At 66.6% G+C, this 14,020-nt stretch overlaps 2 protein-coding genes across 2 annotated transcripts in view; both read right to left on the bottom strand.

Moving 5' to 3' along the window:
- The window catches only part of LOC309592951 (uncharacterized protein), a gene marked incomplete at its 5' end in the record, with an annotated part of 94,743 nt that overhangs the window by 21,590 nt on the left and 59,133 nt on the right, over positions 1-14,020 (bottom strand). The window lies entirely within an intron of this gene.
- On the bottom strand, positions 860-10,564 carry LOC309593338 (uncharacterized protein; the record flags this gene model as incomplete). The annotated part of the gene is made up of 1 exon (XM_082317718.1): positions 860-10,564. A coding segment is annotated over one exon (9,705 nt), but the record flags the coding sequence as incomplete, so codon positions are not given.

The raw sequence follows: 14,020 nt of genomic DNA, 5'->3' as shown, positions 1-14,020 counted from the left end.
TGACGGTCGGCTTGGAGAAGACCACGCTGGGCACCTTGACTTTCGGCATGTGTATTTTCATGCCGCCGCCCTCAACTTTGCCGGCAGCCACCTCCAGGCCGCCTTCGGCGTCAGGGCCCTGCAGGGCGAGTTCGCCCTCCTGGACTTCGGCCTGGGCTTTGGGCAGCGACACCTCGGCCTTGGGCAGGCTGACCTGCACGTGGGGAGCTTTGACTTTGGGCAGCTTGACGCTGGGCATCTTGACGTCGGGCATCTTGAATCGACCTTTCTCGCCCTCTGCTCCGGCGGCCGTCTCGACGGTCACCTCCACGCCGGGCGCTTGGATCTCGGCCGCGGGCAGGGTCACGTCGACTTCGGCGGTTCCCGAGGGCACCGCCACTTGGGGCTCCTTGAGGCTGACGTCCACATCAGCGGCCGCGGTGCCCTTGGCCTCTCTGCTGCTGCTGGACCAGCCAAAGGAAGGCATGCCGAACTTGGGCATCTTGAACTTGCCGTCCTTGGTCTTCGCGGCCTCCTTCTCTGGGGCTTTTGCTTCCCCTTCGAGGGTGAGGGCCGCCTCGGGCGCCTGCAGGTCGACGCCGGCCTTTGGAAGGGTGACGTCGACGGACGGGAGGCTGACGTCCACCTTGGGAGCTTTGATGTCGGCTTTGGGCATTTTGAGGGAGGGCTTCTCCACCTTCCAGCCGGCCCCTTCGGTTTTGGCGCCGGGGGCGTCGGCTTTGAGGCCCAGCGCGGGGCCCTCCCCTGCGGCCGTCACGGTGGCGGAGGGGAGGTCGACCTCTGCGGTGGGCAGGCTGACCTCGCCTTCCAGCCCTTCCGCCTTGGGAGGCGACACTCCGAATTTGGGCTTGTCGAACTTGGGCATCTTAAACTTCCCTTTCAGGCCCGCGGCTTCCAGCTCGGCTCCGTCGAGCGCGCCTTCGGCAGAGGGCGCTTTGAGGTCTATCTCGGGCGCCTGGAGCTCGAGGGAGCCTTCGACGGAGGGCAGCTTGATGTCGGGGGCCGCGATGCTGACGGTGCCGGCGCCGGCCTTGAGGTCTGCCTCTGGCAGGCTGGCGTCGACTTTGGGCAGGCTGACGTCTGCGTCCAGTTTGGGAGCCTTGACGGTCGGCTTGGAGAAGACCACGCTGGGCACCTTGACTTTCGGCATGTGTATTTTCATGCCGCCGCCCTCAACTTTGCCGGCAGCCACCTCCAGGCCGCCTTCGGCGTCGGGGCCCTGCAGGGCGAGTTCGCCCTCCTGGACTTCGGCCTGGGCTTTGGGCAGCGACACCTCGGCCTTGGGCAGGCTGACCTGCACGTGGGGAGCTTTGACTTTGGGCAGCTTGACGCTGGGCATCTTGACGTCGGGCATCTTGAATCGACCTTTCTCGCCCTCTGCTCCGGCGGCCGTCTCGACGGTCACCTCCACGCCGGGCGCTTGGATCTCGGCCGCGGGCAGGGTCACGTCGACTTCGGCGGTTCCCGAGGGCACCGCCACTTGGGGCTCCTTGAGGCTGACGTCCACATCAGCGGCCGCGGTGCCCTTGGCCTCTCTGCTGCTGCTGGACCAGCCAAAGGAAGGCATGCCGAACTTGGGCATCTTGAACTTGCCGTCCTTGGTCTTCGCGGCCTCCTTCTCTGGGGCTTTTGCTTCCCCTTCGAGGGTGAGGGCCGCCTCGGGCGCCTGCAGGTCGACGCCGGCCTTTGGAAGGGTGACGTCGACGGACGGGAGGCTGACGTCCACCTTGGGAGCTTTGATGTCGGCTTTGGGCATTTTGAGGGAGGGCTTCTCCACCTTCCAGCCGGCCCCTTCGGTTTTGGCGCCGGGGACGTCGGCTTTGAGGCCCAGCGCGGGGCCCTCCCCTGCGGCCGTCACGGTGGCGGAGGGGAGGTCGACCTCTGCGGTGGGCAGGCTGACCTCGCCTTCCAGCCCTTCCGCCTTGGGAGGCGACACTCCGAATTTGGGCTTGTCGAACTTGGGCATCTTAAACTTCCCTTTCAGGCCCGCGGCTTCCAGCTCGGCTCCGTCGAGGGCGCCTTCGGCAGAGGGCGCTTTGAGGTCTATCTCGGGCGCCTGGAGCTCGAGGGAGCCTTCGACGGAGGGCAGCTTGATGTCGGGGGCCGCGATGCTGACGGTGCCGGCGCCGGCCTTGAGGTCTGCCTCTGGCAGGCTGGCGTCGACTTTGGGCAGGCTGACGTCTGCGTCCAGTTTGGGAGCCTTGACGGTCGGCTTGGAGAAGACCACGCTGGGCACCTTGACTTTCGGCATGTGTATTTTCATGCCGCCGCCCTCAACTTTGCCGGCAGCCACCTCCAGGCCGCCTTCGGCGTCGGGGCCCTGCAGGGCGAGTTCGCCCTCCTGGACTTCGGCCTGGGCTTTGGGCAGCGACACCTCGGCCTTGGGCAGGCTGACCTGCACGTGGGGAGCTTTGACTTTGGGCAGCTTGACGCTGGGCATCTTGACGTCGGGCATCTTGAATCGACCTTTCTCGCCCTCTGCTCCGGCGGCCGTCTCGACGGTCACCTCCACGCCGGGCGCTTGGATCTCGGCCGCGGGCAGGGTCACGTCGACTTCGGCGGTTCCCGAGGGCACCGCCACTTGGGGCTCCTTGAGGCTGACGTCCACATCAGCGGCCGCGGTGCCCTTGGCCTCTCTGCTGCTGCTGGACCAGCCAAAGGAAGGCATGCCGAACTTGGGCATCTTGAACTTGCCGTCCTTGGTCTTCGCGGCCTCCTTCTCTGGGGCTTTTGCTTCCCCTTCGAGGGTGAGGGCCGCCTCGGGCGCCTGCAGGTCGACGCCGGCCTTTGGAAGGGTGACGTCGACGGACGGGAGGCTGACGTCCACCTTGGGAGCTTTGATGTCGGCTTTGGGCATTTTGAGGGAGGGCTTCTCCACCTTCCAGCCGGCCCCTTCGGTTTTGGCGCCGGGGGCGTCGGCTTTGAGGCCCAGCGCGGGGCCCTCCCCTGCGGCCGTCACGGTGGCGGAGGGGAGGTCGACCTCTGCGGTGGGCAGGCTGACCTCGCCTTCCAGCCCTTCCGCCTTGGGAGGCGACACTCCGAATTTGGGCTTGTCGAACTTGGGCATCTTAAACTTCCCTTTCAGGCCCGCGGCTTCCAGCTCGGCTCCGTCGAGCGCGCCTTCGGCAGAGGGCGCTTTGAGGTCTATCTCGGGCGCCTGGAGCTCGAGGGAGCCTTCGACGGAGGGCAGCTTGATGTCGGGGGCCGCGATGCTGACGGTGCCGGCGCCGGCCTTGAGGTCTGCCTCTGGCAGGCTGGCGTCGACTTTGGGCAGGCTGACGTCTGCGTCCAGTTTGGGAGCCTTGACGGTCGGCTTGGAGAAGACCACGCTGGGCACCTTGACTTTCGGCATGTGTATTTTCATGCCGCCGCCCTCAACTTTGCCGGCAGCCACCTCCAGGCCGCCTTCGGCGTCGGGGCCCTGCAGGGCGAGTTCGCCCTCCTGGACTTCGGCCTGGGCTTTGGGCAGCGACACCTCGGCCTTGGGCAGGCTGACCTGCACGTGGGGAGCTTTGACTTTGGGCAGCTTGACGCTGGGCATCTTGACGTCGGGCATCTTGAATCGACCTTTCTCGCCCTCTGCTCCGGCGGCCGTCTCGACGGTCACCTCCACGCCGGGCGCTTGGATCTCGGCCGCGGGCAGGGTCACGTCGACTTCGGCGGTTCCCGAGGGCACCGCCACTTGGGGCTCCTTGAGGCTGACGTCCACATCAGCGGCCGCGGTGCCCTTGGCCTCTCTGCTGCTGCTGGACCAGCCAAAGGAAGGCATGCCGAACTTGGGCATCTTGAACTTGCCGTCCTTGGTCTTCGCGGCCTCCTTCTCTGGGGCTTTTGCTTCCCCTTCGAGGGTGAGGGCCGCCTCGGGCGCCTGCAGGTCGACGCCGGCCTTTGGAAGGGTGACGTCGACGGACGGGAGGCTGACGTCCACCTTGGGAGCTTTGATGTCGGCTTTGGGCATTTTGAGGGAGGGCTTCTCCACCTTCCAGCCGGCCCCTTCGGTTTTGGCGCCGGGGACGTCGGCTTTGAGGCCCAGCGCGGGGCCCTCCCCTGCGGCCGTCACGGTGGCGGAGGGGAGGTCGACCTCTGCGGTGGGCAGGCTGACCTCGCCTTCCAGCCCTTCCGCCTTGGGAGGCGACACTCCGAATTTGGGCTTGTCGAACTTGGGCATCTTAAACTTCCCTTTCAGGCCCGCGGCTTCCAGCTCGGCTCCGTCGAGGGCGCCTTCGGCAGAGGGCGCTTTGAGGTCTATCTCGGGCGCCTGGAGCTCGAGGGAGCCTTCGACGGAGGGCAGCTTGATGTCGGGGGCCGCGATGCTGACGGTGCCGGCGCCGGCCTTGAGGTCTGCCTCTGGCAGGCTGGCGTCGACTTTGGGCAGGCTGACGTCTGCGTCCAGTTTGGGAGCCTTGACGGTCGGCTTGGAGAAGACCACGCTGGGCACCTTGACTTTCGGCATGTGTATTTTCATGCCGCCGCCCTCAACTTTGCCGGCAGCCACCTCCAGGCCGCCTTCGGCGTCGGGGCCCTGCAGGGCGAGTTCGCCCTCCTGGACTTCGGCCTGGGCTTTGGGCAGCGACACCTCGGCCTTGGGCAGGCTGACCTGCACGTGGGGAGCTTTGACTTTGGGCAGCTTGACGCTGGGCATCTTGACGTCGGGCATCTTGAATCGACCTTTCTCGCCCTCTGCTCCGGCGGCCGTCTCGACGGTCACCTCCACGCCGGGCGCTTGGATCTCGGCCGCGGGCAGGGTCACGTCGACTTCGGCGGTTCCCGAGGGCACCGCCACTTGGGGCTCCTTGAGGCTGACGTCCACATCAGCGGCCGCGGTGCCCTTGGCCTCTCTGCTGCTGCTGGACCAGCCAAAGGAAGGCATGCCGAACTTGGGCATCTTGAACTTGCCGTCCTTGGTCTTCGCGGCCTCCTTCTCTGGGGCTTTTGCTTCCCCTTCGAGGGTGAGGGCCGCCTCGGGCGCCTGCAGGTCGACGCCGGCCTTTGGAAGGGTGACGTCGACGGACGGGAGGCTGACGTCCACCTTGGGAGCTTTGATGTCGGCTTTGGGCATTTTGAGGGAGGGCTTCTCCACCTTCCAGCCGGCCCCTTCGGTTTTGGCGCCGGGGGCGTCGGCTTTGAGGCCCAGCGCGGGGCCCTCCCCTGCGGCCGTCACGGTGGCGGAGGGGAGGTCGACCTCTGCGGTGGGCAGGCTGACCTCGCCTTCCAGCCCTTCCGCCTTGGGAGGCGACACTCCGAATTTGGGCTTGTCGAACTTGGGCATCTTAAACTTCCCTTTCAGGCCCGCGGCTTCCAGCTCGGCTCCGTCGAGCGCGCCTTCGGCAGAGGGCGCTTTGAGGTCTATCTCGGGCGCCTGGAGCTCGAGGGAGCCTTCGACGGAGGGCAGCTTGATGTCGGGGGCCGCGATGCTGACGGTGCCGGCGCCGGCCTTGAGGTCTGCCTCTGGCAGGCTGGCGTCGACTTTGGGCAGGCTGACGTCTGCGTCCAGTTTGGGAGCCTTGACGGTCGGCTTGGAGAAGACCACGCTGGGCACCTTGACTTTCGGCATGTGTATTTTCATGCCGCCGCCCTCAACTTTGCCGGCAGCCACCTCCAGGCCGCCTTCGGCGTCGGGGCCCTGCAGGGCGAGTTCGCCCTCCTGGACTTCGGCCTGGGCTTTGGGCAGCGACACCTCGGCCTTGGGCAGGCTGACCTGCACGTGGGGAGCTTTGACTTTGGGCAGCTTGACGCTGGGCATCTTGACGTCGGGCATCTTGAATCGACCTTTCTCGCCCTCTGCTCCGGCGGCCGTCTCGACGGTCACCTCCACGCCGGGCGCTTGGATCTCGGCCGCGGGCAGGGTCACGTCGACTTCGGCGGTTCCCGAGGGCACCGCCACTTGGGGCTCCTTGAGGCTGACGTCCACATCAGCGGCCGCGGTGCCCTTGGCCTCTCTGCTGCTGCTGGACCAGCCAAAGGAAGGCATGCCGAACTTGGGCATCTTGAACTTGCCGTCCTTGGTCTTCGCGGCCTCCTTCTCTGGGGCTTTTGCTTCCCCTTCGAGGGTGAGGGCCGCCTCGGGCGCCTGCAGGTCGACGCCGGCCTTTGGAAGGGTGACGTCGACGGACGGGAGGCTGACGTCCACCTTGGGAGCTTTGATGTCGGCTTTGGGCATTTTGAGGGAGGGCTTCTCCACCTTCCAGCCGGCCCCTTCGGTTTTGGCGCCGGGGACGTCGGCTTTGAGGCCCAGCGCGGGGCCCTCCCCTGCGGCCGTCACGGTGGCGGAGGGGAGGTCGACCTCTGCGGTGGGCAGGCTGACCTCGCCTTCCAGCCCTTCCGCCTTGGGAGGCGACACTCCGAATTTGGGCTTGTCGAACTTGGGCATCTTAAACTTCCCTTTCAGGCCCGCGGCTTCCAGCTCGGCTCCGTCGAGGGCGCCTTCGGCAGAGGGCGCTTTGAGGTCTATCTCGGGCGCCTGGAGCTCGAGGGAGCCTTCGACGGAGGGCAGCTTGATGTCGGGGGCCGCGATGCTGACGGTGCCGGCGCCGGCCTTGAGGTCTGCCTCTGGCAGGCTGGCGTCGACTTTGGGCAGGCTGACGTCTGCGTCCAGTTTGGGAGCCTTGACGGTCGGCTTGGAGAAGACCACGCTGGGCACCTTGACTTTCGGCATGTGTATTTTCATGCCGCCGCCCTCAACTTTGCCGGCAGCCACCTCCAGGCCGCCTTCGGCGTCGGGGCCCTGCAGGGCGAGTTCGCCCTCCTGGACTTCGGCCTGGGCTTTGGGCAGCGACACCTCGGCCTTGGGCAGGCTGACCTGCACGTGGGGAGCTTTGACTTTGGGCAGCTTGACGCTGGGCATCTTGACGTCGGGCATCTTGAATCGACCTTTCTCGCCCTCTGCTCCGGCGGCCGTCTCGACGGTCACCTCCACGCCGGGCGCTTGGATCTCGGCCGCGGGCAGGGTCACGTCGACTTCGGCGGTTCCCGAGGGCACCGCCACTTGGGGCTCCTTGAGGCTGACGTCCACATCAGCGGCCACGGTGCCCTTGGCCTCTCTGCTGCTGCTGGACCAGCCAAAGGAAGGCATGCCGAACTTGGGCATCTTGAACTTGCCGTCCTTGGTCTTCGCGGCCTCCTTCTCTGGGGCTTTTGCTTCCCCTTCGAGGGTGAGGGCCGCCTCGGGCGCCTGCAGGTCGACACCGGCCTTTGGAAGGGTGACGTCGACGGACGGGAGGCTGACGTCCACCTTGGGAGCTTTGATGTCGGCTTTGGGCATTTTGAGGGAGGGCTTCTCCACCTTCCAGCCGGCCCCTTCGGTTTTGGCGCCGGGGGCGTCGGCTTTGAGGCCCAGCGCGGGGCCCTCCCCTGCGGCCGTCACGGTGGCGGAGGGGAGGTCGACCTCTGCGGTGGGCAGGCTGACCTCGCCTTCCAGCCCTTCCGCCTTGGGAGGCGACACTCCGAATTTGGGCTTGTCGAACTTGGGCATCTTAAACTTCCCTTTCAGGCCCGCGGCTTCCAGCTCGGCTCCGTCGAGCGCGCCTTCGGCAGAGGGCGCTTTGAGGTCTATCTCGGGCGCCTGGAGCTCGAGGGAGCCTTCGACGGAGGGCAGCTTGATGTCGGGGGCCGCGATGCTGACGGTGCCGGCGCCGGCCTTGAGGTCTGCCTCTGGCAGGCTGGCGTCGACTTTGGGCAGGCTGACGTCTGCGTCCAGTTTGGGAGCCTTGACGGTCGGCTTGGAGAAGACCACGCTGGGCACCTTGACTTTCGGCATGTGTATTTTCATGCCGCCGCCCTCAACTTTGCCGGCAGCCACCTCCAGGCCGCCTTCGGCGTCGGGGCCCTGCAGGGCGAGTTCGCCCTCCTGGACTTCGGCCTGGGCTTTGGGCAGCGACACCTCGGCCTTGGGCAGGCTGACCTGCACGTGGGGAGCTTTGACTTTGGGCAGCTTGACGCTGGGCATCTTGACGTCGGGCATCTTGAATCGACCTTTCTCGCCCTCTGCTCCGGCGGCCGTCTCGACGGTCACCTCCACGCCGGGCGCTTGGATCTCGGCCGCGGGCAGGGTCACGTCGACTTCGGCGGTTCCCGAGGGCACCGCCACTTGGGGCTCCTTGAGGCTGACGTCCACATCAGCGGCCGCGGTGCCCTTGGCCTCTCTGCTGCTGCTGGACCAGCCAAAGGAAGGCATGCCGAACTTGGGCATCTTGAACTTGCCGTCCTTGGTCTTCGCGGCCTCCTTCTCTGGGGCTTTTGCTTCCCCTTCGAGGGTGAGGGCCGCCTCGGGCGCCTGCAGGTCGACGCCGGCCTTTGGAAGGGTGACGTCGACGGACGGGAGGCTGATGTCCACCTTGGGAGCTTTGATGTCGGCTTTGGGCATTTTGAGGGAGGGCTTCTCCACCTTCCAGCCGGCCCCTTCGGTTTTGGCGCCGGGGACGTCGGCTTTGAGGCCCAGCGCGGGGCCCTCCCCTGCGGCCGTCACGGTGGCGGAGGGGAGGTCGACCTCTGCGGTGGGCAGGCTGACCTCGCCTTCCAGCCCTTCCGCCTTGGGAGGCGACACTCCGAATTTGGGCTTGTCGAACTTGGGCATCTTAAACTTCCCTTTCAGGCCCGCGGCTTCCAGCTCGGCTCCGTCGAGCGCGCCTTCGGCAGAGGGCGCTTTGAGGTCTATCTCGGGCGCCTGGAGCTCGAGGGAGCCTTCGACGGAGGGCAGCTTGATGTCGGGGGCCGCGATGCTGACGGTGCCGGCGCCGGCCTTGAGGTCTGCCTCTGGCAGGCTGGCGTCGACTTTGGGCAGGCTGACGTCTGCGTCCAGTTTGGGAGCCTTGACGGTCGGCTTGGAGAAGACCACGCTGGGCACCTTGACTTTCGGCATGTGTATTTTCATGCCGCCGCCCTCAACTTTGCCGGCAGCCACCTCCAGGCCGCCTTCGGCGTCGGGGCCCTGCAGGGCGAGTTCGCCCTCCTGGACTTCGGCCTGGGCTTTGGGCAGCGACACCTCGGCCTTGGGCAGGCTGACCTGCACGTGGGGAGCTTTGACTTTGGGCAGCTTGACGCTGGGCATCTTGACGTCGGGCATCTTGAATCGACCTTTCTCGCCCTCTGCTCCGGCGGCCGTCTCGACGGTCACCTCCACGCCGGGCGCTTGGATCTCGGCCGCGGGCAGGGTCACGTCGACTTCGGCGGTTCCCGAGGGCACCGCCACTTGGGGCTCCTTGAGGCTGACGTCCACATCAGCGGCCGCGGTGCCCTTGGCCTCTCTGCTGCTGCTGGACCAGCCAAAGGAAGGCATGCCGAACTTGGGCATCTTGAACTTGCCGTCCTTGGTCTTCGCGGCCTCCTTCTCTGGGGCTTTTGCTTCCCCTTCGAGGGTGAGGGCCGCCTCGGGCGCCTGCAGGTCGACGCCGGCCTTTGGAAGGGTGACGTCGACGGACGGGAGGCTGATGTCCACCTTGGGAGCTTTGATGTCGGCTTTGGGCATTTTGAGGGAGGGCTTCTCCACCTTCCAGCCGGCCCCTTCGGTTTTGGCGCCGGGGACGTCGGCTTTGAGGCCCAGCGCGGGGCCCTCCCCTGCGGCCGTCACGGTGGCGGAGGGGAGGTCGACCTCTGCGGTGGGCAGGCTGACCTCGCCTTCCAGCCCTTCCGCCTTGGGAGGCGACACTCCGAATTTGGGCTTGTCGAACTTGGGCATCTTAAACTTCCCTTTCAGGCCCGCGGCTTCCAGCTCGGCTCCGTCGAGCGCGCCTTCGGCAGAGGGCGCTTTGAGGTCTATCTCGGGCGCCTGGAGCTCGAGGGAGCCTTCGACGGAGGGCAGCTTGATGTCGGGGGCCGCGATGCTGACGGTGCCGGCGCCGGCCTTGAGGTCTGCCTCTGGCAGGCTGGCGTCGACTTTGGGCAGGCTGACGTCTGCGTCCAGTTTGGGAGCCTTGACGGTCGGCTTGGAGAAGACCACGCTGGGCACCTTGACTTTCGGCATGTGTATTTTCATGCCGCCGCCCTCAACTTTGCCGGCAGCCACCTCCAGGCCGCCTTCGGCGTCGGGGCCCTGCAGGGCGAGTTCGCCCTCCTGGACTTCGGCCTGGGCTTTGGGCAGCGACACCTCGGCCTTGGGCAGGCTGACCTGCACGTGGGGAGCTTTGACTTTGGGCAGCTTGACGCTGGGCATCTTGACGTCGGGCATCTTGAATCGACCTTTCTCGCCCTCTGCTCCGGCGGCCGTCTCGACGGTCACCTCCACGCCGGGCGCTTGGATCTCGGCCGCGGGCAGGGTCACGTCGACTTCGGCGGTTCCCGAGGGCACCGCCACTTGGGGCTCCTTGAGGCTGACGTCCACATCAGCGGCCGCGGTGCCCTTGGCCTCTCTGCTGCTGCTGGACCAGCCAAAGGAAGGCATGCCGAACTTGGGCATCTTGAACTTGCCGTCCTTGGTCTTCGCGGCCTCCTTCTCTGGGGCTTTTGCTTCCCCTTCGAGGGTGAGGGCCGCCTCGGGCGCCTGCAGGTCGACGCCGGCCTTTGGAAGGGTGACGTCGACGGACGGGAGGCTGATGTCCACCTTGGGAGCTTTGATGTCGGCTTTGGGCATTTTGAGGGAGGGCTTCTCCACCTTCCAGCCGGCCCCTTCGGTTTTGGCGCCGGGGACGTCGGCTTTGAGGCCCAGCGCGGGGCCCTCCCCTGCGGCCGTCACGGTGGCGGAGGGGAGGTCGACCTCTGCGGTGGGCAGGCTGACCTCGCCTTCCAGCCCTTCCGCCTTGGGAGGCGACACTCCGAATTTGGGCTTGTCGAACTTGGGCATCTTAAACTTCCCTTTCAGGCCCGCGGCTTCCAGCTCGGCTCCGTCGAGCGCGCCTTCGGCAGAGGGCGCTTTGAGGTCTATCTCGGGCGCCTGGAGCTCGAGGGAGCCTTCGACGGAGGGCAGCTTGATGTCGGGGGCCGCGATGCTGACGGTGCCGGCGCCGGCCTTGAGGTCTGCCTCTGGCAGGCTGGCGTCGACTTTGGGCAGGCTGACGTCTGCGTCCAGTTTGGGAGCCTTGACGGTCGGCTTGGAGAAGACCACGCTGGGCACCTTGACTTTCGGCATGTGTATTTTCATGCCGCCGCCCTCAACTTTGCCGGCAGCCACCTCCAGGCCGCCTTCGGCGTCGGGGCCCTGCAGGGCGAGTTCGCCCTCCTGGACTTCGGCCTGGGCTTTGGGCAGCGACACCTCGGCCTTGGGCAGGCTGACCTGCACGTGGGGAGCTTTGACTTTGGGCAGCTTGACGCTGGGCATCTTGACGTCGGGCATCTTGAATCGACCTTTCTCGCCCTCTGCTCCGGCGGCCGTCTCGACGGTCACCTCCACGCCGGGCGCTTGGATCTCGGCCGCGGGCAGGGTCACGTCGACTTCGGCGGTTCCCGAGGGCACCGCCACTTGGGGCTCCTTGAGGCTGACGTCCACATCAGCGGCCGCGGTGCCCTTGGCCTCTCTGCTGCTGCTGGACCAGCCAAAGGAAGGCATGCCGAACTTGGGCATCTTGAACTTGCCGTCCTTGGTCTTCGCGGCCTCCTTCTCTGGGGCTTTTGCTTCCCCTTCGAGGGTGAGGGCCGCCTCGGGCGCCTGCAGGTCGACGCCGGCCTTTGGAAGGGTGACGTCGACGGACGGGAGGCTGATGTCCACCTTGGGAGCTTTGATGTCGGCTTTGGGCATTTTGAGGGAGGGCTTCTCCACCTTCCAGCCGGCCCCTTCGGTTTTGGCGCCGGGGACGTCGGCTTTGAGGCCCAGCGCGGGGCCCTCCCCTGCGGCCGTCACGGTGGCGGAGGGGAGGTCGACCTCTGCGGTGGGCAGGCTGACCTCGCCTTCCAGCCCTTCCGCCTTGGGAGGCGACACTCCGAATTTGGGCTTGTCGAACTTGGGCATCTTAAACTTCCCTTTCAGGCCCGCGGCTTCCAGCTCGGCTCCGTCGAGCGCGCCTTCGGCAGAGGGCGCTTTGAGGTCTATCTCGGGCGCCTGGAGCTCGAGGGAGCCTTCGACGGAGGGCAGCTTGATGTCGGGGGCCGCGATGCTGACGGTGCCGGCGCCGGCCTTGAGGTCTGCCTCTGGCAGGCTGGCGTCGACTTTGGGCAGGCTGACGTCTGCGTCCAGTTTGGGAGCCTTGACGGTCGGCTTGGAGAAGACCACGCTGGGCACCTTGACTTTCGGCATGTGTATTTTCATGCCGCCGCCCTCAACTTTGCCGGCAGCCACCTCCAGGCCGCCTTCGGCGTCGGGGCCCTGCAGGGCGAGTTCGCCCTCCTGGACTTCGGCCTGGGCTTTGGGCAGCGACACCTCGGCCTTGGGCAGGCTGACCTGCACGTGGGGAGCTTTGACTTTGGGCAGCTTGACGCTGGGCATCTTGACGTCGGGCATCTTGAATCGACCTTTCTCGCCCTCTGCTCCGGCGGCCGTCTCGACGGTCACCTCCACGCCGGGCGCTTGGATCTCGGCCGCGGGCAGGGTCACGTCGACTTCGGCGGTTCCCGAGGGCACCGCCACTTGGGGCTCCTTGAGGCTGACGTCCACATCAGCGGCCGCGGTGCCCTTGGCCTCTCTGCTGCTGCTGGACCAGCCAAAGGAAGGCATGCCGAACTTGGGCATCTTGAACTTGCCGTCCTTGGTCTTCGCGGCCTCCTTCTCTGGGGCTTTTGCTTCCCCTTCGAGGGTGAGGGCCGCCTCGGGCGCCTGCAGGTCGACGCCGGCCTTTGGAAGGGTGACGTCGACGGACGGGAGGCTGATGTCCACCTTGGGAGCTTTGATGTCGGCTTTGGGCATTTTGAGGGAGGGCTTCTCCACCTTCCAGCCGGCCCCTTCGGTTTTGGCGCCGGGGACGTCGGCTTTGAGGCCCAGCGCGGGGCCCTCCCCTGCGGCCGTCACGGTGGCGGAGGGGAGGTCGACCTCTGCGGTGGGCAGGCTGACCTCGCCTTCCAGCCCTTCCGCCTTGGGAGGCGACACTCCGAATTTGGGCTTGTCGAACTTGGGCATCTTAAACTTCCCTTTCAGGCCCGCGGCTTCCAGCTCGGCTCCGTCGAGCGCGCCTTCGGCAGAGGGCGCTTTGAGGTCTATCTCGGGCGCCTGGAGCTCGAGGGAGCCTTCGACGGAGGGCAGCTTGATGTCGGGGGCCGCGATGCTGACGGTGCCGGCGCCGGCCTTGAGGTCTGCCTCTGGCAGGCTGGCGTCGACTTTGGGCAGGCTGACGTCTGCGTCCAGTTTGGGAGCCTTGACGGTCGGCTTGGAGAAGACCACGCTGGGCACCTTGACTTTCGGCATGTGTATTTTCATGCCGCCGCCCTCAACTTTGCCGGCAGCCACCTCCAGGCCGCCTTCGGCGTCGGGGCCCTGCAGGGCGAGTTCGCCCTCCTGGACTTCGGCCTGGGCTTTGGGCAGCGACACCTCGGCCTTGGGCAGGCTGACCTGCACGTGGGGAGCTTTGACTTTGGGCAGCTTGACGCTGGGCATCTTGACGTCGGGCATCTTGAATCGACCTTTCTCGCCCTCTGCTCCGGCGGCCGTCTCGACGGTCACCTCCACGCCGGGCGCTTGGATCTCGGCCGCGGGCAGGGTCACGTCGACTTCGGCGGTTCCCGAGGGCACCGCCACTTGGGGCTCCTTGAGGCTGACGTCCACATCAGCGGCCGCGGTGCCCTTGGCCTCTCTGCTGCTGCTGGACCAGCCAAAGGAAGGCATGCCGAACTTGGGCATCTTGAACTTGCCGTCCTTGGTCTTCGCGGCCTCCTTCTCTGGGGCTTTTGCTTCCCCTTCGAGGGTGAGGGCCGCCTCGGGCGCCTGCAGGTCGACGCCGGCCTTTGGAAGGGTGACGTCGACGGACGGGAGGCTGATGTCCACCTTGGGAGCTTTGATGTCGGCTTTGGGCATTTTGAGGGAGGGCTTCTCCACCTTCCAGCCGGCCCCTTCGGTTTTGGCGCCGGGGACGTCGGCTTTGAGGCCCAGCGCGGGGCCCTCCCCTGCGGCCGTCACGGTGGCGGAGGGGAGGTCGACCTCTGCGGTGGGCAGGCTGACCTCGCCTTC

This window comes from Platalea leucorodia, assembly GCF_965183815.1.
Source record: "Platalea leucorodia genome assembly, chromosome: 7".
NCBI lineage: Eukaryota > Metazoa > Chordata > Aves > Pelecaniformes > Threskiornithidae > Platalea > Platalea leucorodia.
Note: the sequence above shows the minus strand (reverse complement) of the source record. Positions and strands in the feature narration are given on the sequence as shown.